The sequence below is a fragment of the Pungitius pungitius genome, chromosome 14, assembly GCF_949316345.1.
Source record: "Pungitius pungitius chromosome 14, fPunPun2.1, whole genome shotgun sequence".
Taxonomy (NCBI): domain Eukaryota; kingdom Metazoa; phylum Chordata; class Actinopteri; order Perciformes; family Gasterosteidae; genus Pungitius; species Pungitius pungitius.
Genome location: NC_084913.1, coordinates 7,278,145 through 7,305,776, shown reverse-complemented (window position 1 = coordinate 7,305,776; position 27,632 = coordinate 7,278,145). Strand labels below are relative to the sequence as shown.

Below are 27,632 nucleotides of genomic sequence, written 5' to 3'. Positions count from 1 at the left end.
TGGCATGAAAGCCACAATGTGTTAACTGCTCTTTTTAATTTCAAATAATAATTTTCCCTTTTTTTTAATCTGTCATCCCCCTCCTCTGGGAGCAGACCACGAAGGCCCGGCTCCGCAGGGCAAGATGTCGACCTCTTTGATCCTGGCGGTCGTGGTCTCCACCGCCGCGAGCGGCGCCGCGCTGATCGGCACGGCCGTCATTCTGAGTAAGAGACTCTCCCAGTTGTGTGTGCAGTCCGAACCCACCAGCTTCCACCGGCTGTGAGCCGCCGCTGCAAGGATACAGATGCTTGCAGGTGTTGCCCAAACGGGAATGCGCTTTTTGAAGCTCTGCGTTAGATGCACTGCTGCGGCTGTGTGCTGAATGATTAAAGGGGCTGTGGGAAGGATACGGCTCCCAATCACACTTATGGACACTTTTTTTTATTGCAAGCCTTATTCCGGGTGACTCACCTTTTATGCTTTCTGTTGTGTGTGTGTGCACACAGTGTAAAACAAAATTAGATGAGAATTGAGAAGAGATTATGTATTTATTGCTTGCTTCCATGGAAGGCCGATACGGCAGAGATACTAAATGACATCGACTTTGATGTAAAAATACATTATTGGCTCTAAAAAGGACATGCAGAAAGGTTTGACATTTAACAAGGAAGTTTCCCAGCTGGAGATGTCTAATGATGAGTTAGATAAGACGGCAGAAAATGTCAAGTGTTATGACCCCCCTCCCCTCCCCCGAAGAAGCAATCATGATTAATGAAGCATAAAGAATACATAACAAAATCAGGATAAAATACCTAGATGTATATTTCTACTCTATTTTCTTAACCCATGGGCATTGATTCTCTGTGATGCAAGAGTTCTGACAAAGAGAACCACCTTTCAAATCAGCGCTGTGATCAATAGTGGTTGGTTTTCAATGAAGAGATCAATAGATCTGTTTGATTTCTGTAATCTGAGACAATCTGAAAATTGCAGTGAAATGCTTTGCTGGCGATTCTTGCACAAAAAGAAAGGAATAATTAGGGAAAAAGCATTGAACCAGTTTTATCATTTTCTTTTTAACGGCTCAATGGACTTTCCTTGTAGGAAAGAGGAAGAGGCCAATGTCTAATGTTGACTTTTTAAGAATATCCAGCTTTACTAACTGCAGACACTTAAAAGAAAATGCAGTTTCAAGAATAAAATAAGCAGTCAATCTGCAACAAATTGGGACAGTGAGGGGTTTTAAAGCTAGTTAAACTTTTTTTTTTTGCAACTTTATTACCTTTTTTGACAACTATCTGCTGCAGATGATAAATCCTAACGTTTGATCCACCCACTAATCCTCCACTAAAAGCCGTTTAAGGTGTTAAGCCGAAGAGTTGCTCTCTCTCTCTCGTCCTGTCGATGAGTAGTTCAGACAGTGGAGGACTCTCACTCTGAGACTTTCTTTCTCTCTCGGTCTTGTGGAATTTAAACTTTGTGTGTGGGACTCTGGAGAAATCTGCACAGCACTGACTTCCTGTAAGAAATAAACCACATGTTCTGCTCTCTGGGCTTGTGAGCTGTCTGACAAAACAACCAGGCTCCACGGCGAGAGCAATTTGGGCTTCTGACCACATTGATACAATAAACCTCCTTTGAGGGAAGCGATGAATAAATAGTATATCTGAAGGAGCTAAATGTTGATTTCCTTCTCCCCATTCACATTGAGACAAGATCACTAATGTTTTCCAGATCACTCTAATTCAAAGTCTCTCGACAACTTTAGTGCAGTGAAAAACGAGACATGTTATATTATTGAGGAACATATAACGATTCCAGCGAGGTCGTGGGGGGGATTTGCTCCACAGGACCAGGTGTAATATCTTCTAGTTGCACAACCTATGTATTGGTATTAGATGTACATGTAAATGTGTGAAATGCACATTGGAGGAAATCCAGTAAAGTGTATTGAGAATAACAGATGTATTGATTCAGGAGGTTTGAGGAAATGGTCAACAATGTTTGTATTGCTTTTATATTTGATAAAAATGGGAAATACAAGTGGAAGTAGGGTTAAGATTATCCAGGCGAACAAATATGAGTCATCGGATTAATGGGGTTTGCGCACAGGATACAATGAATTAAATCAGGAATCAGGAAACGTTTATTGCCATTATATGTTAGACATACGTGGAAATTGACTTGGCGCTTGGTGCATGACGGAAGACAGTACAATAATGACAACGTAGTGCAGCAATAAAATGCTTGAACATTATGTGAAACAAATATACAAAGAGTTTGAGCTTGGTAAGGTGTATATACACATAGATGCAATCTGTGTAACCAAAGTACCTAGATGGATATTAATTACGGATAACATGGTTGTTTTGCTAATCGAAGTTGGGGTGACTTGTATAACTCCTACCAGACAAAGGGCTAACTAAGCCCACTTCTATGCCCAACGTTTTTGTAATGAAAGACAGAGGAGGTGTGCTCCCTCACTAACTGCAACAAGTGTTACAGTGTGAATTTGCATGAGAATAAATCCAATTCTAAAAGAAAACATATGCGTGTTGCTTTCCGTTGCAAAAAGCACACCTGCACACAGGCTTCAGGTTAACAGTGTCTCTCCACCTGAGCTCTCCCCCATGCAGGGAGGTAGTCTGTTCCCCGGGAGCCCCATCTCCTCCTCCTCCTCCGTACCCTCCCCCTCCTCCTCCTCCTCCTGCTCCTCAACCCAACCCTCACCCCAAAACCCCTGAGTCCCTAGCATCTGCACCGGGCGATGGCTCTTCGGCACCTCTTACCTGCACGCAACGCCCCCCCTCCCTGGCAGACTACCAACCTGCATCGGGGATGTGGGCTGCCTCCATGGCGGGTGAGTCCAAACTCACTGGCACAGACAGTCTAGGAGCAGTAACCAAGGAGAGGACATCCCACATGCATCCTGCAAGAACCACTAGTACGAACAGATTGGTTTGTACAAGGGATTAAGGAGAACTTGCTGCATTCCCCACGTGGTATTAAACCAATTTACGAGTGGTCCACTGTTATCTGCTGTTATCCAAACCTGTTTTAAACCAATGGATTGTACTTGTTGGGGCATTTTTGCATTAGAAAGTCCTTCATAGCCATTATCTTGTTGACATTTGATTATATTATAATTCAAATTGAGGTTATTTATATCAATGTGAATATCTCAAGGTGCAAAACAACTTAAATGATGAACTAATTGGAAGTCAGTTTGTCTCTGTATGTGGTAAGGTTGGTGAAAAAGGCCTTAAAGCGTCAGGCTGTGACGAGAGACTGTCCATAGAGAGGGCCCAAAAAGTGATGGATGGTTCTTAGCAGGTTTACATGATTTTATTGTGACGTTATTTATACCAATTCTTCAGAAAGTCACACTCATTTATACAAGTGTTCCATAATGTTTGCTTTGCTCTTTAAAATAGTTATCTGATGTTTTGAGCCCACCCTACAAATAAAGGGTAAGAAACAAAGTCATATTGTGTGACATAGGATTTGTCTTCTATACGAACACACTCACTTTTCTCCCCATTGGCCATGAGGATGTTGTTGTTATGTAGACAATTATCAGTACCAAGATGTGCCTTGACCCCTCCTTGTGTTACTGCTTCTACCGTTAGCAGATAGTAAGGGAGTTGCTTCTACATCTTAAATGCAAGAATGGGGTCCAGAGATAGTGTGGTGATTTAAAAAAAACAAAAAAAGGTTCTTCAAATGAAAAACAGCTGTCGTTGTTTTGTCTCTGTCTTCAGTGTGGTACCGCAGGAAGAACAACCTAGATGCAGTGAGGGGGCATCTGTGGAGTCCAGAGTACAAGCTGAGCAAGATCCGCTCCTCCACCATCATGACGGACTACAACCCCAACTACTGCTTTGCGGGGAAGGCCGCCTGCCTCAATGAACTGAAGGAAGTGCCACGCAAGAACATAACGCTTCTCAGGTACCGCACGCCTCGACACAAGGTTCAAAATGTCCTTTTACGCGTCTGATGGCTGTCCATCTCAATCCCCTTACACATATGTTTCCCTTCCATTTTTAATCTCCTTTTCTGTTTGTTTTTTCGTCAGGGCTCTTGGCCACGGTGCATTCGGTGAAGTCTACGAAGGACAAGTTCTGGGCATGAGCGGCGATAACAGCCCGCTGCTGGTGGCCATAAAGGTCAGCTTGCACTTTGCGAGGTGTACGATGACAAATTGCACCCGTGCGTCACATGATAGCATCTCAGCAGGAGTTTGTGTTGGTTACGTGTAGCTACTGTAGGGAACTCAACGACATCCCGCTGTGCCTCCTACCTGTTGGTTCTAAATGCATGAAGGGAAGACAAGGTTTTTGTCAGGTGATTCTTTAGAGATGGGTTATTTTCTTTACTCACTACATAAAATGAACAAAAGGGGGAGATTACAGAGAGCAATGTGTGCGGATGAATAATTTTCACATGGGTTCCTTTTCAATTGTCTTACTGATTTGGTCTAATGACGTCTTGCCTCTTTAAACCAGCAGACACACACAACCTGCTTCTCTAATTCTTTCTGCTCCACAGACTCTTCCAGAAATCTGCTCCGAACAGGATGAAATGGATTTCCTGATGGAGGCCCTGATTATGAGGTGCACCCTACCGCAGTGTGCACATCCCTTCACTCAATACATCCTTAGTACAGAACATCTGTGCGTGTGAGGCAGCAGTGTTCAGACATTAACAGCCATCAACTGGTTTTTGGGGACTAGAGATAAATACCTTGAGCCAGATGTGAAACCTCACTCATCAGAAGTCGCATGATGTAGCAGACTGATTGTTACAGCCTATTTGATGTGCTTTGGGGTACACATGAAGTCACATAAATGGTTGTAGAACCACTTGGTAGCTCCACTGATGAACTGACATGTGTTTGACATGTAAAAAATGACATGTAATGTAACTGATGACTCCCAGGTGCTTGTGCTCCAGGGACTGAAAAGTGGGAGAAACAGCTCTCTCTTTCATTTTTGTTTCTCCAGCATTGATTTTTTTGAATAGATTTAACTCAATCACAGGCTTGCTAACCTGAGTGTTACTGTTTGTCCATGCAGCAAGTTCAACCATGACAACATTGTGCGCTGCATCGGCGTCAGCCTTAACATCCTGCCTCGTTTCATCCTGCTGGAGCTCATGACAGGAGGAGACATGAAGAGCTTTCTGAGACAGAACAGGCCACGGGCTGTAAGTCTGGACTCCACCTGTGTGTGTGTGTGTGTGTGTGCATGTACTATATGTGCATGTGGGTTTTGGCTGCGCACTAAATGGAGCTATGCTTTATCCAGGGCCAGACCTCCACTCTCACCATGCGGGAGCTGCTGCAGATGGCCAGGGACATCGCCTTCGGCTGTCGCTACCTGGAGGAGAACCACTTTATACACAGGTTCATATCTGCAACCAGTTATTAGTGCTCCTAAAAATAATGTTTTGGGCTATAAGAATGACCCTTCTATAGCATAAAAACACTATAATGGGTTATTCTAGCATTAGGCTATTTCATTTTTGTTGAAATATATACAGTGTATATATATATATATATATATATATATATATATATATATATATATATATATTAACCTAATTTAAAAAACGCAACAAGTTGAGAATATTGGGTGAGATGGGCGAGAAATAATGTCACACTTGTTTAACTTACTCAAAAATAAAGTACACCAAGTGTTAACCTGCATGGACCATTCCTTAATCAGCCACAGATGAATTAGATAGATCACAAGTGGACCTTGTTCACTGTAAACTACATTACTACAGTTTATACCCATCTTTATCTTCATCCTTATTTGAAATAATTGATACATTTGAAATCATGCAGTATGTTGGGTGAGACAGTCAAGTGCCATCATGGAGACACATTAACTAACGGATCGTGTGATTTTTCAGAGACATTGCTGCTAGAAATTGTCTGCTTACCTGCCCTGGACCAGACAGAGTGGCCAAAATTGGCGATTTTGGTATGGCACGAGACATTTACAGGTTCGTACGCTGTACCGACATCGATAGCGCACTGCATGGCAGCACACAGGACGACCTACGATGAGTCTGCGCATCACTGGGTTGATGTGGTTAATGGGGGACCAGTTGAAGAGCAAATCACAATGCTCCACGGAGCAATATTCAAAATATACTTACCAGAGTTATTTAGCCTCTCTTCTACAAAGGCACATTCCTAAATCCAATTTTTCTTTTGTTTCTCAGAGCCAGTTATTACAGGAAAGGTGGCCGCGCCATGCTGCCGGTCAAATGGATGCCACCGGAGGCCTTCATGGAGGGAGTCTTCACATGCAAGACTGATACATGGTATGAATGTAATGTGCACAGTAGTAAGTATGCGACCACGAGGAGGTTTTCAATCACTCCTTTCTTTTAAGCCCATTTGAGACCTCTTATTGAAGAGTTCCACTGGCAGAGATATTTAAGGCTGTCAAAATCCTGAACATCAGGCGTTAATTAACAACTAGAACCAGATGTTGCAAACAGATTTAAAAAAAAAATCTCATTCCTACTGATGTCAAATCCAAATTGCTCTGGTTAATATCCCAGCGCAGCTGGAGAGACTCAAGTAATCTTGCTCCTAAATAAAACACCCCCCTGTCAAGTTAATTAGACAGCAACATAATCTGAATTTAAGGCGCAGAGCCAACTGGGAAAAGAACACAGTATCCAAACCACTACAATGACAAAAGAAGCACGGGCCAAATAATGACAAAATTGAATTTTTGAAGACTAGAAGAAATGTTTGTTGATCAAGCTCAGAAACATCTGACCATAATAAATGCACTTGCAGATGTCTATAAAAGTGAGAAAAATTTAACTATAGTTTAACTGTGATGAAAAAGAAGAAATACTACCCAAAACTGTGAACAATGTAAACTGTGATAATTGAACTGATAATTAGCTTTTTGTAATAAATATTTTAAACAGAAGCAGTGCTTTCAGATTGATTCTGGCACTCAGTCTGAGGGACGAGAGCGTGGTTCGACCCGGTTGTTGATCTGTCTCTCCCCCTGCAGGTCGTTTGGAGTGCTGCTGTGGGAGATCCTATCTCTGGGATTCATGCCGTATCCCTGTAAAACCAACCAAGAGGTGCTGGAGTTTGTCACCAGTGGAGGCAGAATGGATCCTCCCAAGAGCTGTCCAGGGCCTGTGTGAGTACTCACGGGGAACACGTCGAAACGAATGAGCCGGGATGTACGGTTGAAGGAGAGGATTTCAGGGATAGATTTAGGCTTTGTATGCAACTATTTAATTGAATTTAGAGTTTTCTTTGCAATGGTTCGTAAAACAAACAGCCTGAACAATATATCTGAAATGTGTGACCGTTGCTATGGCTGCAGCTATCGCATCATGACCCAGTGTTGGCAACACTGTCCTGAGCACCGGCCCAACTTCTCTACTATCCTGGAGAGAATTGACTACTGCTCTCAGGTAGGTTCTTCATCACACCTGTCTGTACATACAAAACATTGCAATTTAGTGTTAATAAAAAAAATTAAAAAAAACATTGACCTCTCCATTGCTCTGCTTCAGGACCCGGATGTGATCAACACACCCCTGCCCGTTGAATACGCCCCCGCTGCAGACGACAAAGGTGGCCCAGCCATCCTCCCCTCTGACCTCACCAGCCTCACTCCCCTCTTGGTGTCCCATCCTGTTTCCCAGGCTTTCCCCTCCCAGCTGGGCCTCTCCTCTCTGGGCCTCGGCCCAACACCGCCTCCCCCGCAGCCTACGAAACCCCGGCTGCTCCTGCAGAGGACGCAACCCGTCCACCACGAGGTGACGTCGTGCCGCGAGGCTCTGCAGCCGTGCTGGGCGGAGCCCGTCCCGGCCCCCGGTCTGCCAGCAGGAGGCCTCTGGCTCCACCCCGAGCCTGCCGGTCACCAGCCGTGCTCCAGGAACAGCTCCTCCTCGGGGAGCCAGAGGCCGAAGAACAAGACGAAGAACTTGTGGAACCCCACATACGGCTCCTGGGTTTTGGAAAGCTTCCGGGGGAAGAAAACACTCGCTCACACTCAGTCCATGCCGCTGTCAAGCTCCGCCTCCAACACGCAGGCCCCTCACGCATGCAACCCAAGCTCGGAAAACAACGAGGCTGAGTGCAACGGCACCCACCTCAGCCCCCCCGGCCTGTGCGCTGCCTCTACCTCGCCCCCGTCCGGCCTGACTAAAACGCCCCCGAGCGCGTCCTCCCATAAGACCCCAACAAGTGGCCCCGTCAAAGCCGGCGTGGACCTGGCTAAGCTCCAGAGTTTCCCCTGTGGCAACGTCAACTATGCCTACGACGAGCAGAGCTACGAGGCAGAGGGCCTGCCCCTGGTCCTCCCCAAAACCCCGGAGGCCGTCAAAAACAGCAGCTTCGCCCCCGTGGCCTCCGCAGGGGCCGGCCTGGGACTGGCCTTCGGCCTCCACGCAGCCTCCTCCTGTGTGCCCAAGCTGCTGCTGAAGCGCCACGCCAGCTACGGACACGAGGACGTGAGGCGGCACGCCAAAGTCGAGAAACCCACGCGGGACCGAGACTCCGGCTTTTCCCTGTCCGAAGACCTCAGCGTTAACCCCGTCTGAGAAACGTTTTTTCCGTTCTAGTGTTGGAGCCACAGCATCAAGTTATTGGAGCTGCACTGCGGTACAGAGAGGCAGCTGGCCTCTGTCACACTGGTACACATGCAGCCCTGTGATGGCTCAAGTTCTGCTGTAGTTTGACTCCTCTTTTACCTATTTGTTGTTGTTTATTTTCATGGAGGCGTTAAAAGTAGTATATGTTGCATTATAGCACACGTTTCGTTGGTATTTGTAGTAATCTGTGTACAGTAGGAATTTAAACAGATAAAATATTGAGCCGTTGAGAAGAGAATCCCCTTACTTTAATTTATTTATTTTGATTTCAAATGATGGAGACTCAGTGACGTCAGCTACACAGCAATAAAACGTCTCTGATCTTTTCCTCCTACACAAAGTCTACTCCCTGTTTCCAGCATGTCCCCAGCTGATGGAGTTTTCCCAGTAGCTCATAGGCACTGGCACAAGTGTGTGTGTGTATCTCAGTACTAGTTGTGCACACAAGGACATCTTAAACCTTGATTTTATTTTAGGTTGTCACATGAACTCTGGCTGATGACGCTGGTTTTGGTTTATTGTTCGCCGACAGTCAGAAAGAGTCAGGACATATTTCTCCATTTACACCCACTTTACAGTCGCTTTGTGTGCAGTGTTAAAGTAAAAGACGTGCAATGTGTTGGTCGCTGGATTTTAGAGTTGCAAGGATGCAGATATATTTTCCTCTCGGCCAAGCCAGACTAGCCGTTAGCATTCTTTGTGCTAATCTAATCTGAACTGCCTCCTGGCGATAGATTCAGACTAACAGTGCAAACAGTTATGTGGTGGTATTGATTTGACAAGTAGGGATATTTCTCAACAACAAAGTGTTAAACTACTTTCTTGTAAGCCTTGAATCCCTATAAAAATCACCTCCTGTATCTTCTGGGCTGAGATTTATTTTGCATATATTTGGAGTTGGCATTGCATATTTTTGACTATTCTTTCCCCGTGTGGAAATATTTCCTAATAGTATAAGCGTGTAGTATTAGATGACCTCGCAGCTGTGAAAATATTTGCTCTGTTTGTATTCTCTTCTGTACGCTGCACTAACCTGCTGAAATTGTAGCTGTTTTTTTTATTTATTAATATTAACTAATGTTAATCTGTATTTGTAGTTGATCACTGCCATTGAACACCACAGCACTGCATCAGATGGTGCTGTGCTTGTAGTACCGATGTTTACTCTGCAGGGGGAGGTATTCCGCCTTGGATCTACCAAACATGCTGCTGCAGGTATCTCGATTCCAGGGATTATTCCTTATTATTTCTCATTTTCGTAGTTATATACTATACGTGTCTTTTGAGCCAAAACATGTTGATAGTTTTTGAGCCAAAACATGTTGATAGTTTATTTTTTTGAATGTTGTCTGAATAGTCACACATAAAAGTGTTCTATAGTCTTTCTGTTTGCCTCATATTATTAGTGAGGCTAACATTTTATTAGTAGTAGTTTTGTGCCATTCAGAAATATGGATAACTGTAGGGTTCATTTTACAGAGAAGGAAAAATGTCTTGCTTATACAATCTTTAAGTCTAGTACGTTGTATTTCCCACTAACTTAACTTTTTAATGTGTTATTTAATGTTGTTGATGAATGAGTAAACCAAAAATGCCAAGACATTCTATGCAATATACCGTCTTTTACCTTTTCGTCTAACCTCATTGTGCCCCAAATAAATCAATATATATTGATTTTTTTGTGTGAGTGAATTGAACTCTGTAGCTAACGTACCACAAATGTGTTTTGCTATAGAAAATAAAAATAACAAAGCTTTCCCATTTTAAATCCAAGGGCATTTCCATAGGTTTTATTTCTCTCGAAAAGACCCAAAATAGTGCTATATAACAAGTTTGATTACATCGATAAAATCACTGAAAAGAAATATAAATTGATATACAAGAGAGATTGTCAGAACAGGGACAAAGATAAGACACTCTAATAATTATACAGTATCCAGTGCTATATTCACAATATGTTATGTGTCGTAGTTATATGACTGAGGTCTTTCAGCATCAAGTTGCACTGAATTACTCCCGTTTTATTACACCTACAGATGTATTGTCAGAGCTCAGAGATTGTAATAAAGAGGACGGAGTACTCTCTCCTTTGAGCTGTTGCATGTGAACATTTCTCACATGTAACAGTGCGTCCCTGAAAACACTTTCACTTCTGTTCATTTAATAGGAAGTTGAATTAGTGTCAGTTCATTTGCTCAATCGCTGAAAAAACCCTTCAGTGTTCAGTGGCTTTTCTGTCAGTGGCTTCGTTAAAGCTGCTTTTTGCAGCATTTCTGCATGTGTTCAACATTCATCATCGAGCACCCAGAGCCCATCTCCATTTATTAAAACTCCCCAAAGGTCTTTCTGTGTTGTCCATTGAAATATAGTTTGACTCACCCATCTACAGAAGAAAGGTCGCTGACCTTCTGTTTTCTGTAGTTTAACTATTTGCTCTAGTGACCGAGCAAAAGGTCTCTCCGCCTGTCCCTTGATCGCCTACGGACTCCAGAGTGCGGATGAGGTTTTCCAGCCCCCACAGGTAGCCATCCTCCCGGTTGCCTTCCTTCCAGGGAATGTCATGTTTTAACGTGTGGCCCGGCGGTAACGCCGTTGTTTTCCCAAAGTCAATGATCCAGACCTGAGCATTGCCCGTGTGGTCGTGGATGAAGAGGAGGGAGCTGCCAATGATCTGCCAAGGAGAACGACAATGGCTGCATATCAGCTTTTGCTTTTTCCTTCGTGAATATCCATTGATGCATGCATTGCGATTTGATAACGAAGAGACGGTGTATACTGAGTGTTGAGCGTTCTGTTTAGCTGGAAGTGAAGACGTTTACGTTGGTTTTTCAAAAAAAAAAAAAAGAAGTTATTACTTCGTGTTGCCGGAAGAACTGCGATGTCTTCATGGCCTGTTTGATCTCCGTCAGTCTGCTCACGTACGACTTCTGTGAATCGTCAAAACATCACTTGAAGCCCATGAAAAATGTTAATCTGAATCTTTAAAATAGAAGCTACAGGTGGTAGATAATGGGCTGTAGACACACTTCAAACACCTGGAGGCTGTTTGCATTCATCATCATTCAGTCCCCCCGCCCCCCCCCCCCTCCACCGACCTTTTACCCAAAGCAAATACAGGGGATGAATTACGATTTGTCAATTGTCCTTACATGCATGAGCGCACAGCGTGCGTGTGCGCACGGTCAAACAGACTGTCACGTACTATTATGTTGACGTTCCCTCCGACAAAGTCCTTGAACACCTGGATGACATCTTGCCTCGACCTGGTTCTTTTGAAGTCAGTCCGACACGTGCCGTCACATTTCTGAAAGAGAGGAAATGTCTCACCATGAAATAAACCCTGAATGCATCTGCGTCTGTGCTTTTATTTTCAGTTTGTACTCGTGTGTTCGATGTACCACTTTAGTGCTCAACTGAATACGTGTTCTAGATATATGTGTCCATGTCCCTTCCTCTACCTTGATTCCTTCTATCCTGAAGCCCAGGGTGTTGGTGGAGCTCATGCTCTCCCTCCACTGCATGTAGCGGGGCTTGGTGACCCCCCGTTGGGAATGCTCCTGGGCCGTCGGGCCGTCGCTGTCCACCTCCACCATCTTCTTGTACAGGTCCTCCCTCGGCTTGGGTCGCTCCCTCGCCCGGACAAGCTCCTCCTCCAAGTACGTTCTGAGACCGCGGGGTTGAAGGAAGAAAGCCGTCAGGAGCAGGAACTGCATATTTTCAGATAACTGGGTAAAAGGTTAACTGCATGTGAGTGGATAGAAACGTTTTCTTTCAGGGTTTGTCTTGAATTCACACCCGTATTTATTGAGAGGCCACTAGTTGAATTACACAATATGTTTCACTACGGAGGATTATTTTGCTGGAGGAGAAGCCAGAGAAAGCAGGACCTTTCCAATCGTGTTGCAGAGAAGCTGACGAGTGCACAAACATTAACTGAAATACTCGGTTAAGAGCGACATACTTGGTGAAAAGTACACCATCACATGCACAGTTGTCGTATTCATACTAGAGAATGATGTGCAAACAAATATCAGTTTCAGTTTGTGAGCCACACTTCCTCTGTGCTGAAGAGGGAAGCTGAGAGTAGACGAGCGTGCAGCGCCTCACTCTGTGAGAGTCTGAGTGTGTGTTTGTGCAAGTTAGTGGTTTGCAACTTTGTGGTTGTGAGTGTTTTTCATGAAGGGGAGTCTCCAGGGACACCCTGCATGTGTGTGTGTGTGTGTGTGTGTGTGTGTAGCCTCAGAAATACAGACACACATTCTTTACAAAATAAGAGTTTGTGTTGTAATGGGTGAGTCTGTAAGTTCGGAGACCTGCTTACCTGCATGCATACGTGTTTGTGCGTGTGTGTGTGTGTGTGTGTGTGTGTGTGTGTGTGTGTGTGTGTGTATGCGTGTTTCTGCCTGTGCACATAATTACAGCGAGGCACCCCGTCCGTTGAGGCAGGAAGCCAAGCATACGGCTTGTAGTTACAACAGGTGTTCCCTTGTGAAGCGAGAAAGGCACTCGGAGTCACGTACTGTCAGCAGGCACGTCAACAAAACACAACAATTAAACATTTACTAATGAATTCATGTCTATCGTGTGTGTGTTTGTGTGTCAAAGCAAAATATTAAATGCATGAATATACTGGAAAATTAAAAGAAATCATAATTTTTAATGATTCTAGCCAACTACAAAGCCTGTTTATCACAAACAAGTCGGGAAATGAATAGGTTGTAATTTTAAATTGGGTGAATGAACAGCTCACTTCCTTACCTCACTCCCATCTTGCAGTCCATGACATTGGGAAGGTCAAAGTTCACAAGCAGGTCGGTCATGTGAAGGAAAGACTCTCCATCTTTTTCCACAGTGCCATGGTAACCAGGCACAAATGGGAGCAGCGCATCGTCCCTCAGCTTCTCAAAACACTGCATTTCGTTTTCCGAAAACCTCTTCAGGATGTTGCCCTCGTCCGCCGCCTTGAAGTTACCTGAGATGGGAACAAGACCGATGCTTTGTATTTTGGACTCTCACAGAAAGGAAGGACGAGAACATGACAGAAAATAATACGTGAGGCGATTTTTGTTTCGACTGTCCAGCGATAATCACACTTCTGGATGCGGTGTTTGTGTCTGTTGCAGAGAGACGGTGGTTAGGGAAACCACCAGGTATGACACATCCACAACTTCTCGTCCTTGGGTGGAGCAGATCGTACCTTTATGCCCGGCCAGCTGAACCCAGCTCAGTTTTCTCCTCTGCGTGACGCTGAAGGGCCAGTGGACGATCGCCTTCAGCTTCCACCACGGCTTGCTCTGGAGAAGACGGGAAAACAAACAGAGGTGAGTCGATTAATGGAAACATTTTTTGGGGGGGGGGGTGGTTGGGGGGTTTATCAGTGTGTTGTTGTTCACCGAAGTGATTTGAGGAAAAGGAAGAGGTGCAGAAGAGGTGCAGCCTGCGGGGCACCTTCTATCTGAAAAGGCATCCGAATAAACAAGCATTTTCCAGCCAGCAAATCTGATGCCAGGCGTTTCCGTTTCCACTGTGTGAAACCTCTGGTCTGTGTCCTCTAAATGCCATTTCTGTGGAAACTCACTAATCTGCACTCAAACATCTCTATAGTCAGCATCTCTAGCTAAGTGTGGGGAAAGGCTTTGCTTGACAGAGAAATATCTAACATCAGTTTAAAGACATTTCCTGGGGACACTGCTTATTTATTCAGGCAGGATTCAGAATGTCACACCGAACAAACCAGCCATAATTTGTCAAATTACCATATATTAAGGAGAAATAAGTGTGAAGGCTTGGCATCTGCATGGTGCCTACGTGATGAAGGGTGACACAGAAATCACTGCTAATCAAAGTGGACACTGAATCAATAACAAAAAGAAAAGATGACTGACAGGGGATTATTTGTCTTGCCAGAGGTGTTCAGTTTTCCATAAATTATTTAAGGACTCTTCTCATTACACACCTTTGCATTCTCCATCTTTCTCCCTCAGAATGCACACACACACACACAGAAAAACACGGCAACAGCTTGCATGTTTCACAGAGACGCGGTAGTTATTCACACTTGTAGAGAACTGTCTGTTTTATTCCCTCCCAGAAAAAAATGACCATATCTCAAATAACATTTGCTTTGCTTTAACACTGAGGATTGTATTTCTAGAATCTTCGATCACCTCAAATATAATAATAAGGAATAAGAATAAGACCCAATGAACAAACTCCCAGGCTCTGCAGAGGGAAGGAAGAAGATGTGCTCCCAGCGTTTTTGGAGAGGTCATTTTTTATTTGTGAAACAGGGACTCATGTTGGTGACCAGCCAAGTCTCTGTTAAATGTCAGGTGATATGCTTCGCTTACTCTACTGCCACTTGTTTAATGATAATATCGCGTTGCGAAGGTGTTGAGGCTTCCACACCCAGGCATTTGTTTTACTGCTGCGAGTGTTGGACTCTTGTACAGTGACTTACTTACTCAAATTGTCAAATTTGGATCCTGTTTACTTGTCATACAAGCACACTCGGCGCAACGTGTGGTTGGACGGAAACTTGGTTCGGAACTCTGTTTTCATGTAGCCGTCACGACCCTGCGTCTCAAACGGCAAATATTTATAAGTGTCTGACATTGAACCTTGGTGTTATTCACACTAAGCGTTCCCAGCCAGCCTTGATGGTAGAAACCACAAGAATTTGTACTCATAACACTGTTACTGTTTTCACACTCGAGCTATAACTTGAAATAACAGGGTTTCTTACTCTTTAAAGAAGAGAGGATCAAAGGTGTTTAGGCACATAGTAGATTATTCGAACAATTGAACCCAATGACATTTACAGCTTCTTCTAGCTATGACATACAGAGTCTAAGTGGGCAGGAAAGACCGGTTTTCCTTGAAATGCAGTGCAGCAAAAGAGCAGCAGAAAATGTTCTACTAAAAGTACATGCACCTCAGAACTTGTAATTGAGTACTGACCTCAACTATTTGTCACCATTAATAATTACAAAGGTCCACCGATTTATTTACGCCCACAAATGAAAGGGGACCTTTTGCTCTGCTGTTAGCCTCGTGGTTGAAGGGTTTCCTCAACACACTCTGCTATGTCGGGTGGATGCTCCTTTTCTCTGTAGCACCGGCCTGCTGTGTGTGTGTGTGTGTGTGTGTGTGTGTGTGTGTGTGTGTGTGTGTGTGTGTGTGTGTGTGTGTGTGTGTGTGTGTGTGTGTGTGTGTGCGTGCGTGCGTGCGTGCGTGCGTGCGTGCGTGCGTGTGTGTGAGAACCAGCCGTTCCGCAGCGCAGGCCTTCCATGTTACACTGTATTGTCATCGTTATGATCTAATGATTCCCCTTGCAGGGATGAGCTTTTGTCCACGTCTCCGTCGCTGTGCCGTCTTCTGCTGCACGTCTATTAAAAAGCACTTTTAAAACAAGCAGGAACCTGCAGCAGCGCTGCTACACAAGTGTTTTTGACTTCCTGAAGTGGTTCTTTGTTAAATGTCGAGGCTCAAACTGGCAGCTGACCACGGAAAAATCCTTACTGCACTGTGTGTGTCTGTGTGTGCGCACGGGATGAGGTGTGGGCTGATGTGTGGGCCCGAAAGGGCAGAGCCGTAAGAGTGGCTATTTTGACACATTTGAGTTGTCACATTTTTCTCTTGTTATGGCAACTGAGAGAGAGAATAAAGAGCTTCAGGTGACTTTTATTTTGGAAAGCCTTCACACTGGGCCTCACTTGATCGATCACTCTCTCTCTCTCTCTCTCTCTCTCTCTCTGTTTCTTTCTCACGTTCCCAGACAATGTGTATTTAGCGTGAGTCTGTTTAAAATTAAATGACAGCCACACGCCTTGTATGGACAAGGGAAAGAGAAGCGGCGGCACCATTAAAATGCACACACACCCCCACAAACACACGCACACCCACGCACACACAATGCATTCTGAGCCTGAGCCTAATAGGGCGACGGCTGAGACAAAAGAGAATGTCGTTGAGATGACTATCAAGTGGAAGCTGCACATGCGAGCAGGTTCAGTCAGACTGAGACTTGTCGGCCAAAGGTAAAGGCTTCAAGAATGTTTTCCACCCTCTGCGTGTAACGAAGAAAAGGGCGAAACCCGTCAAAACTCGTCTGTGTGCTGAAGGAGGTCCTGCACATTAGTGCAATACGTGCAAAGAGCGATCAACTCAAAGGCCTGCAAACAATGTTGTTTAATGTTATTGATATGACAAGTGCTTTGTTTCTTATCGTGAATGGAATTGTACCAGATGGCCTTTACTCAGCAAAGGTCATGGAGCTTTGCCTCCGTATCGGTTCACACAGCGCCCGATGAGCCGCTGAGCATTGGGAGGGATAATGGGATCTCAATGGGGTCTTTCAATTAAAAAACAAACAACAAGATTATTCTCTGGCAGAGATCTGGAGGATGTTTACCCGTCATCTTCAGCGACAAGAGGAAAGCAGTGGGTCTCTGAACGATTCACCACACAGCTGACATTTTCCAGATCTCAAGAGAACACACGCAAAAATTGACTTGTGAAATGTAGAAGTGACTCATTTCCCACAGAAAAGGTTTTTGCTTCCCTTATATGATTAAGAGGCTTAAAAGACAACTTTGAAGCAATAATAACTGTAATCTGATCTACACTAGACACTAAGACGTTTGCTGAATGCTGTTTATTTGCTGCTTCACTGTTGTTTCCTTTATTTTCTTTGTATCTTGTTATTGGTGATGCAGACAAAGTATCAAGACAAAGATGGAGATTTTAAATGAATCCATCGTTCTCAAACGTCTAGTCGTGTTCCAGAGGACTGCCTCTCATCATGCATGAACATTTACTGAACAACTTGTTTACATCCGTTTCTTCACATTCTTCACATTCAGTCCATTGTTTTCGCCTCTGTGTCATTCCACATCTCACATCTTTGAAAATGTGTGATTTCTCTTGTTTGTATCTTATGCCTATTGACACGTGCCATAGCTTAGTCGTAACGGTGAGATGCAACAAGAAGACAACAGATGGTTGACGCTTTTACGCACCGTGACTGGGACACGATAAGAGGGACATGATTTACCGGGGGACCTGCCTGTCGGCCGTCTCCTCACCTCTCCGCTGTCCACCAGGTGCTCCAGGGTGATGATGCCTTCGCTCTTGCTCTCGTTGTCGCTGAGTAAGTCGTCCTCGGACTCCACGGCGGAGGACCCCGTGGAGGACATGGAGGAATTGGACAGTTTCCTGCGCAGGTTTCCCTCCGCCGCGTCATCCCAGTCCTCTTGCCGCATCTCCCGCGGGGATCCGCCACCCTCCGGGGTGATGGTGACGTGCGGTACCTGGGGCGCATCCATCACAGTCGGCGCTCCGGTTGCGGACGACGGGACGATTTGAGCGGCTTTGTGAACGAGCTCATCGCCGGTGTGCGAGCATCGGGTTCAGTCCCCGGGAGAGACTAGGTCCATGGAGCGCGTTCTCTTGCGCCCGTTGCGCATTGGAAACTTAAATCTGCAAAAAGGATTCACTTTAAGCCATGGTCATTTCCCCTGTCCGAAGGTTTGCGTGCTCGAGTGATCCTCCGTGGACTGCGTCGTCGTGTTGTTTGACTTCTGACGCAACAGAAAGCTTTGTTAGCTCGAAAGGGGAACCCCTCTCCACGGCGCGCCCACACTAATGTGCAAGCGCATTATCTTCCGCAGTGCCTTACTCGCTTCCTGACTAATCAAACCAGCTGACAGGTTCAGACTTTCTTCTGCGTCGCGATCAACGCTACAAACCTGAAATCAAACTGAATAGGGACTTGTCGGATTCGAATACAAATCAGCTCCACGAGATACATATTTGGTTTTAGTGAATGCATCAGCATGTTGGAACCAGAAAGAAGCGTATGAACAAACGTGCAAAGCCTTCAAACTGCGGTTTATTTAAACAATAATGGTGTTATGGGGAGGTGGCAGGTTTTAGTATTCGTTTGTCTTTTATAACTCACTGCTGATGTGCACAATTTGAATGTACAATATCATATTTGCGTTTTTAAAAAGCATGTCCTTAATACAATCGGATGTAGTCATGTTTTAAAATGATAAATAAGCTTTGAGAGTTTGGCTGGTGATGTGAGTTTTAACAATCTCAGTCCTGCTGCCCCAGATATAACCACTAGAGGGCGGGCTGTGCCCAAAACTCCACATTAAATATTCAAAACTGCTGTTGAAGCCTGACTTTGATTTTTTTTTAGTTTTTTCTTTTATCTCCTTTGTTGCATTTGTTGCAACTTGTATTTCTCTTAAATAAAACCCATGTACGGTTTGGGGAAGCTGTGATGCGGTTCAGCGCAATTGACTTTGACATCTATGATTTCATTTTATTAAAATAAATAATGAGTCAATAAACTGTTCCTGCTGCCTACCCATTGCATTTTATTTTTACAAATGTTTTCTAATAACTATGTTGTTATGCAGTTGGAGACACACTTCCTGTGTATCCCTAACTGCATTAAGTGCCTCTGTAATTTCCACAGCAGTTGCTCCCATGCTTTTTTGTGCTTTAATACATCCTGGCCCCAGGTGTAAAATATAATAGGAATCAAATTAAGATACAAAACCGAAAACAACCCATCATTTTTAATGAAATGAGTACCGACCTATTTTGGGGCCATGGGGTTTTGAGGCCTCCAGCATGGCATTGCCTGTTGCTAAAATTGTTATTGTAGCTGAATGGCACAAATGGAAGGTTATTGCCATTACTTTTTCCCCTCTCATTAATTACAATGCATGCATTTTTTCCCCTCTGCTCTTCTCCCTGTACACCAACACCTGCACCTCCAGTCACCAGTCCGTCAAGCTTTGCAGATGACACCACCCTCATTGGACTGATCTCGGGTGGGGATGAGTCAACCGACAGGTGGGAGTCTGACCACCTGGTCACGTGGTGCAGCCAGAACAACCTGGAGCTCAACACGCTAAAGACAGTGGAAATGGTTGTGGACTTCAGGAAGTACGTAGTCCCACCTCCCCCCCCCCCCCCCCCCCCCCCTCACCCTGTGTGACTCGGCCATCACCACTGTGGACTTCTTTCGTTTCCTGGGCTCCATCATCACACAGGACCTCAAGTGGGAGCTGAATATCAGCTCCATCACCAAGAAGACCCAGCAGAGGTTGTTCTGCAGCTGAAGAAATTCAACCTGCCAAAGACGATGATGGTGCACTTCTACACGGCCACCATTGAGTCCATCTTTTGCTCCTCCACCGTGTGGTACGCTGCAGCCACAGCCAAGGACAAGGGAAGGCTGCAGCGTGTCATCCGCTCTGCAGAGAGGGTGATTGGCTGCAATCTTTCATCTCTCCAGGACTTGTTCCCTTCCAGGACTTTTAAGGAGGCTAGAAAGATTGTAGCTGACCCCTCTCACCCCGGACATAAACTATTTCCGGCAGGAGGCTGAGGTCCATCAGGACTAAGACCTACCGCCACACTAACAGTTTCTTCCCGTCGGCAGTCGGGCTCATTAACCGTGCCCAGGTCCCCTGACTGACTCTCACTCCATTTACATAGACTTTGTCACTTTCACTCGTCACTTTCTGTTAGCTGGTGCACTTATTTTTTATTTGATCTTTATTTCTTAACTTACTAACCCATAGCATATATTTTATTATATGTTTCATCTTATTCCTGCACCACGTTGTCTGTTGTCCATTATTGTACTGTCTGCTGTCCTGCACCAACCGCCAAGTCAAATTCCATGTCTGTCATATTATGGCAATAAACAATTCCTGATTCCAGATTGATTAGGCATACACCTATTACAGGTTGGCAAATACTTCTATCAATGTCCCTATTATTTTACCTTCAATATGGCTGTCATTGTCTTTAACAATATGTTTTAAATATGTTTTCTAATTGTTATTAGCAGCAAAAGTTGAGCAACTAAACTTAATAGCTCAGTTGCGTTCTTTGAGTGATACAATGATTTACACCGCCGTCCACTAGGGGATGTTAATGAGTCAAGAAGCGCGGAAACAAGACAATGTGTGGTACACGTAAAGAGTAGCAGAGTGGGACCTCTCACTTCGCCTGCGCTAAGAGCCACATCGCTTGTGGGTCCGAGTGACAACTTTTTGGTTATTTAGTCTCCTCATAAAACGGTCCATCTAAGAGGAACATTATGTTTGCCGTCAGAAACGCCCTCCGCCTCGGCCGCAGGTTGTCCGTCCAGGCGGCGTCGAGGAGAGGATGCGCCGGTGCCTCCATCCCGGTGGACGATGTCGTGAACGGACTCACCGACGACCAGATACAGGTTAGCTAACGAGCAGCGCGAAGCCACACAGCCCCGGTACAACACACAGTGGCACACCAACAAAGTGACAGCCTCGGTGTGACCGAGGGTTCGTTATGCTTTAACACGTTATGACGGACAAAAGGTTATTGAAACACGGCGTGGACGTGACGTCAAGACGTCTTGTTAGCTAACAGGGCAATGAGACCTTGGCGTTAGCCGACCCGGGGCTAAGCTAACCACGTAGCTAACAGCTAAAAGTTAACAGTTTCCACTACACCGATAGCTAATGTTTGTGTAACATACATTTTCTTTGCTCTGATTTTATTACATAGACAGGTGACACTTAACACCTCTCGTTTTAATGCACCACCAGTTAGATTTAACTTGATTACCCCCCCTAGCTGTGACGCAACCAGCTGACGTGAAGTCATCTTTAATGGAAAGGTAGCCAGAGGTTTAAAGGATATTGAAACATGTTCTCCAGTGGAGATCAAACTCATCAACGTAATGCCACTGCGGATCGGGAATACTTCGCACCCAAGGCAGCCAGGAGGAGGGCAGGGGGGTGGGGTCCGTGTAAAGCATTTGATTGGTTGAACGTGGGTGTCTTCCCATCCATATCTTTGGTATTATATTAAGTTTTATTTACCAGGGGGGGAGAGAATCTTGGCTCCTTCCCCTGTACATTAAACAACAGACTTGCTAAAGCGTAAATCAATCTCCCACTCTGTCCAGGAGGAACTAAAGTCTGCATGTTTCTTTTTTTTTCAGTCCTCATACTAAAACATGACATACATGTGAATGAATTGTTTCAAATCTGTTGTTTTTTTTTCTGCACAGCTCAGGCAGTCGGTTCGTAAATTCTGTGCAGAAAAGCTTGCACCGCGTGCTGACGAAATCGACAAGACCAATGAATTTCCAGGAATGCGGGTGAGTTGACCGCCACGCCAGTAGGTTCCTGATGGTGCTCAATAGTTAAGAGAATTCGTATCGCTATCACGGGTATGAGCTACATGCCTGCCGCACTGCAGCTCACACACTCGTGCATGAATTGAGTGAGATTCCTGCCTCTGTAAATGTTTTTGCGTTTGTTCTCTAACAGGAGTTTTGGAGAGACATGGGTGAGATGGGACTCCTAGGGATCACTGCTCCAGGTAAAACGTCTGGATGAGAAACCCTGTCATGTTTAGAAGTAGTATCCTTTCAATTACATCCAGGAAAGTGCTCTTTTCCCTTTTGTGGTGTTTTAAAATGATACACACATCTCTCTTTTTAGAGGAGTATGGGGGCACAGGACTGGGCTACCTCGATCATGTCATCGTAATGGAGGAAATGTCAAGAGTGTCTGCGGCCATTGCTCTCAGTTACGGCGCCCACTCCAACCTCTGTGTCAACCAGATGGTTCGCCACGGCAACGAGAAGCAGAAAGAGAAGTACATGCCCAAGGTCAGGTTTAACATTAAAAAACAACCGCGAACTAAGACAGTTTAAATTGTTCACTCTCATCACGGGTTCCCCTGCGTTCCAGTTAATGACAGGAGAGCACATAGGAGCCCTGGCCATGAGTGAACCCAATGCCGGCTCTGATGTCGTGTCCATGAAACTCAAAGCCAAGAAGCAAGGTAGGACACCCTACCATCACCCTACCAATGTACTACTATCAAATGTAGCTGGATACGTTTTTGGAGACTCAGTCTTTTATTTATTTTATTCAGTTAATTCATTCAAGTGATTATAGTGACATTTATCCCTTTTTACTTTGAATCGTCCATTAAAGCTATTTATTCCTGGGAGGCACACGCTTGTTTGTTTTTGGAGCCCTATTTTCCTAGGGTTATAAACATCATAAAGTGTAGTGTCTGTATACAGTGAAACTAATCTTAAAAGGTGGATTTAACATCTGTCAAATTTGTACTTTTTAAGCCACCATTTAACAAAAGAGTTGTAAAACCCATTCACTTCTCAGGCCCCAAGCCAAAGTCGTTTCTTTACTTCGACTCAAGGCAAAAACAACAAGCAAGATAATGAGTCTGTTTATGGTCCCCAGCATAAATATCTATCCTCAGGCAGGAAAACTGAAGCACTTTTAAAATGCAGGAGGTGATGGAGCAGAAGAAAGTCCTCCGAAAGGCAGCTAAAACAAAGATCCTCAAAAGAGACAGAACTCACTCCCACACAAATCACACCCATACTAAAAACAAACACATTTTAAGACACTGCCGTAACAGGTGAACAGTTGGGTTCTATCTGTCTATCCATCTATCTATCCTTAATTCTGCATTTTAAAAATCCAGTTACCTTGTTATTTATAATATAAAAATATAATAAAATATATGATATGGGTTAGTACACTAAAGCTAACCCATAGCATATATTTGATTATGTTTTTATTTTTATCTTATTGCTGCGTTGTCCATTTATTGTACTGTCTTCCGTCATGCACCAACCACCAAGTCAAATGCCATTTATGTCTGACATATGATGGCAATAAACGTTTCCTGATTCCTCCTATTGTTACTTTTCTACAGGCGACTACTATGTTCTGAATGGCAACAAGTTCTGGATCACAAATGGGCCGGACGCCGATGTCCTTATTGTTTACGCAAAGACAAATCCCGATGCCCATCAGAAGGGCATCACAGCTTTCATAGTTGAAAAGGTGCATTTATTCTTCTATCTTACTTCTGGCCGTTGTGTTTTGAGGAGAAGCCTCACATTCTATGAAATGAATATTATGAAGGATTATGTACGCGGATATGAATCACAAAAGTGAAACCAAGCTTGTTAACATACATATTTTGTAGGGAATGCCTGGATTCTCTACGGCCCAGAAGCTTGATAAACTTGGTATGAGGGGTTCAAACACCTGCGAGCTGATCTTTGAAGACTGCAAAATCCCAGGTGTGTGTGTGTGTGTTTAGGTGCAGACTCTGCCGTTTGTTCCGTTGTGTAAAACAGGACAATCGTTGGATGCTTTTTGTGTGTTATCCTTCAAAGGTGTGTTTGTTTCATGCATGGCTTTTGATTGATTTTGTTTGGAATGTTCTGTTGTAGAGAAAAACATCCTCGGCCCTTTGAACAAAGGTGTTTATGTGATGATGAGCGGCTTGGATCTGGAGAGGCTGGTGCTTTCAGCCGGACCTTTAGGGTGAGTTCATGTCAGAGATGAGCTTGAATTAAAGATTAAAAACTGAGGAAGTTACTTATGTGTATTTAATGTGCAGGAAAATGCTACATCAAGTAATGGGATGTGAGTCATTTAGGTGTTCTCCGCTGCATTTGCTACATATTTAGCATTTTAGCAACCGTAGTTCACCAAGCGTGAGTATAAACCAAATTGCTTGTGCACAATCAGTTGAAAAATGGCTTGTGGGGCAAATAAAAAAACGTTTCTTTTTGGTGAATTATTTGCGGAATTATCTTTATCCAATTTGTTGTTTGTTTTTTGCACTTTTTGTTTTGTGCCGCAACTGAGAAAACAAGAAATAAAAACAACTAACTTGTCACAGTTGCTTAGCAAGATGGTCAAGAGGGCGAGGGGTCGGGTATCCCTTCTTGGAAACAACGTTAGCTGCTGAAAACTGCTACAAAAAACCCCCATTTAAGGTTAACTTCTGAGAATCTGGAGATGATACGGCATGCCCAACTCCGTGAAAAGAAATCCATCTTCTAAACGTCATGCAACGCCACGTCAAAGAAAGATAACGACAGGGAGTGATTGTGGTCACAAGTGTGAAAACTGTCCAGCTGGACAGCTCCTCAGAGATCGCTCAATAAACGCCACCAAATATAAATCATTTGAATGGACCACCAGCCAATTAAGCCAATATGTTTGACTGTGATGATAAAATAAATATGCTAGCTACTGGTGTACGTGTCTGCCATTCCATAGCAACCACCATGGTATGCGCAGGCAGGAGGGCCTATTTTATTCAGAACGTCATTATTTATTCATGTTTTATTTTTTTCATGCATTAAGACCGTTTTAATAAAACAAATAAATTACTGCACTTAGTATCCGGCAGTGATACAAACATAACTCACCATGCCTGTTGTGAGTGCTTGACTTTTTGTTTCATGAGACTAGTTTAAAATGTTCAGCAATCTTGATGTCATTACTTTTCAGTATCATGCAGTCGGTTTTGGACAATGCTGTTCCCTACCTGCACATCAGAGAAGCTTTCGGACAGAAGATTGGACACTTTCAGGTGTGACCTTACTGTGAATATCCTTCGTTAAATTCAGCTCCTTGAGGTTGAGTGCCAGCTAGAAAGGTAAAAGTTATAATTTTAATTGTGAAAAATGATGCCTATGCTTTACGTAACCCTGTTTGCAGCTGATGCAAGGCAAGATGGCTGACATGTACACCAGGCTGAGCTCCTGTAGGCAGTATGTGTACAACGTCGCCCGTGCTTGTGACAAAGGACACTTCAGTTCAATGGTAAGAGGATTTCATGATCTACTCCCATAGCAGATACTGTTAAAAGATTATTAAAAATATTAACACAAAAACGTTTTATTATAAACAAAATAAGAGTGTTTTTATAGATTATTGTGAATATATCTTATTTTTTATAATTTCTTGGTTATATTTACAGAAAAATGTATATTTTTCAGTTATCAAAATGGGGCTCTGAGATCAGCCTTAATTCTTGATATGCCAACATACACACATATGAATTGCAGGACTGTGCTGGAGTCATCCTCTACTGTGCAGAGAACGCCACGCAGGTTGCTTTGGACGGCATTCAGTGTTTGGGTGAGTTCGGTGACCTCTTTGGTTCCTCTATGGTGGTTTGATGTGAAAGTCATAGAGGAGCTGTAAAGCAGAACTCTACAGGTACAGCTAATTTGGTTAATAAATGATAGAATTTGAGCTCGATTTCTATTGTGTGACCACCGTGGAGGAAGTTCCCTTCAGTTCGAGGCTTACTGGAAGTGATGAATGAGGGAGTAGTTGAGAAAGAATAGCGCCTTCTTCCTGATATGACCGCTTGGCAGCCTCAATACATGCAGTGTTTCTGTAGGAAAGGACGGAGCCTCGTTATGTCCATGTTAAATTGCCCATCTGGATGTAACTTTGACACATTATCGTCTTTTTTCCCACTAAACTACATAAATGTACAGTCTTTTTCAGTATGCAGTGTACAAATGTGATTGTTAATGCAAAAAGAGATTTAGTGTGCATTATGTGGGCTCTGAAGCAACTGCACTTTCATTTTTCTATACGCTGTATCCTTCCCCCCCCAACAGGTGGGAACGGCTACATCAACGACTACCCCATGGGGCGGTTCTTGCGCGACGCCAAGCTGTACGAAATCGGCGCTGGCACAAGCGAAGTACGCCGGCTCATCATCGGACGAGCTTTCAACGCCATGTACAAGTGATCCGAGCGGAGGAATCGCTGAAGGCTGAGTGAGCGCTTTGCCCGTGGTCGAACGCCGTTACTCACACCTGTGGGGCCTTAGACGGAGCCATCCGTTGATGCTGTGAGGACGTCTGTAGATTCTCACGTGTTTCTGCATAACTGTCGCACAGCATTTTAATTCATAAACCCTGATGTATCCTACATGAAATCACTCTTCCAGCAAATGTAAGTTGAGTGTCTTGATTTTTCATATCTGGTTAGTGACATCGACTTGATAACCACCCGAATAAAGCAATACCATCATTATTAAGAATTCAACTGTATAAACATGTTGTTTCTCCTTCAAGAGACGATGGCGGTGTTTGAATTATGAATGAATTGTGAATACTGTATAATCATCCATTAATTACTTTCTCTAGCCTTACAGGTGATTATCACTCGTGAAATTAAACATTTAAAAAGTCTCATGAGCTTTATGACTTCACTTTCATGATTTCCCTGCAAGCTGATCTCTGATTCTGGGCAATGAGTTTTGGGAGAAGTGTATTTGTGAGTATTCTGTTGTAGAGAATTAGAAACTGTTTCTCCATTATTATTTTTTTCAGAGCAACCCTTTTCCGCTCTTGTCTTCTGGCTGTACCGTCCAGCTGGAGAAACTCTCCTAAAGATTTCTTTAGTGGAATAAATGTAGATAATGTGTGATCTTATATAGTTGGGCGTGAATAAACAAACCTTTTATTTCAATACTTGATTTTGTGTCAGTTTCTTGAAGGATTTGAGGAAAACGTAAAGGAAACCTGCACGTTTCTTGTTTCAGGGAAAAGCCAAAGAGAAGAAGTTCAATGATTGAACTGTCCCTCTGCACTTGAATAATAATTTAGTCAGGGAGGATTTCCCCTTCACAGGAAACAAGACCGCATTTCCTCTGACACACTGAACTGGAATGAGATGTTACAGAAAAGATTGAAAGCATATATTTGCTTCAATAACCCTTCATGTTTACATTAATGACTCATTTTTCTTTTAACTTTAATGTGACCACAGAGGCTTCGTCGAATTGGTAGAGAAATGGACGAGTATTATTGGACACTAGTGTCAACGGTATAAAGGGAAAGCGCTGATGCATTGAAATACAATAGTTCTGATGAAGGGGCTGCTCCAGCAAAGCCGTGAACAAAATGAATTAATGAATGATTTTCAATGGTCTAAATTCCTTAAATGTACCCGTTAACACTTCTTTAGACCTGCGTGACCCATTAATACGCTCAGTAATGAGCTGGAGGGTGATGGTTTATGTCAGAGATGAGACTTTCTGTGGCCCTCAGCAGTCAGTTTATAAATCAGAATATCCTACCAACTAGAAAAATAATGAGGGAATAACATCTTTACTAC

At 43.9% G+C, this 27,632-nt stretch overlaps 3 protein-coding genes across 3 annotated transcripts in view; 2 read left to right on the top strand and 1 right to left on the bottom strand.

Annotated features, from left to right (window-relative positions):
• The window catches only part of ltk (leukocyte receptor tyrosine kinase), a 35,108-nt gene extending 24,806 nt beyond the window's left edge, over nucleotides 1-10,302 (top strand). Inside the window, exons 19-29 of the mRNA XM_037487145.2 lie at nucleotides 96-206; nucleotides 3,744-3,930; nucleotides 4,058-4,148; nucleotides 4,531-4,595; nucleotides 5,058-5,187; nucleotides 5,289-5,386; nucleotides 5,899-5,991; nucleotides 6,214-6,315; nucleotides 7,029-7,163; nucleotides 7,353-7,443; nucleotides 7,546-10,302. Coding sequence (XP_037343042.2) covers nucleotides 96-206; nucleotides 3,744-3,930; nucleotides 4,058-4,148; nucleotides 4,531-4,595; nucleotides 5,058-5,187; nucleotides 5,289-5,386; nucleotides 5,899-5,991; nucleotides 6,214-6,315; nucleotides 7,029-7,163; nucleotides 7,353-7,443; nucleotides 7,546-8,577 — 2,135 coding nt within the window. The 3' untranslated portion in view covers nucleotides 8,578-10,302. The remainder of the gene's footprint in view (nucleotides 1-95; nucleotides 207-3,743; nucleotides 3,931-4,057; nucleotides 4,149-4,530; nucleotides 4,596-5,057; nucleotides 5,188-5,288; nucleotides 5,387-5,898; nucleotides 5,992-6,213; nucleotides 6,316-7,028; nucleotides 7,164-7,352; nucleotides 7,444-7,545) is intronic.
• Nucleotides 10,303-10,357: 55 nt separating this feature from the next.
• On the bottom strand, nucleotides 10,358-18,806 carry itpka (inositol-trisphosphate 3-kinase A). The gene is made up of 7 exons (XM_037487154.2): nucleotides 17,715-18,806; nucleotides 13,826-13,922; nucleotides 13,387-13,600; nucleotides 12,087-12,291; nucleotides 11,831-11,932; nucleotides 11,484-11,555; nucleotides 10,358-11,299 (listed from the first exon to the last, which is right to left on the bottom strand). Exons 1-7 carry the CDS (start codon nucleotides 17,952-17,954, stop codon nucleotides 11,051-11,053), a joined length of 1,179 nt encoding a protein of 392 aa, XP_037343051.2. The 5' UTR covers nucleotides 17,955-18,806; the 3' UTR covers nucleotides 10,358-11,050.
• A 1,811-nt stretch (nucleotides 18,807-20,617) lies between these two features.
• Nucleotides 20,618-26,984, top strand: ivd (isovaleryl-CoA dehydrogenase). Its single transcript, XM_037487212.2, has 12 exons — nucleotides 20,618-20,890; nucleotides 21,713-21,802; nucleotides 21,975-22,026; nucleotides 22,149-22,318; nucleotides 22,401-22,494; nucleotides 23,401-23,531; nucleotides 23,677-23,773; nucleotides 23,927-24,020; nucleotides 24,999-25,080; nucleotides 25,209-25,313; nucleotides 25,559-25,631; nucleotides 26,126-26,984. The coding sequence occupies exons 1-12, from the start codon at nucleotides 20,759-20,761 to the stop codon at nucleotides 26,257-26,259; spliced, it is 1,254 nt and encodes a 417-aa protein (XP_037343109.1). The 5' UTR covers nucleotides 20,618-20,758; the 3' UTR covers nucleotides 26,260-26,984.
• The last annotated feature ends 648 nt before the right edge of the window (nucleotides 26,985-27,632 follow it).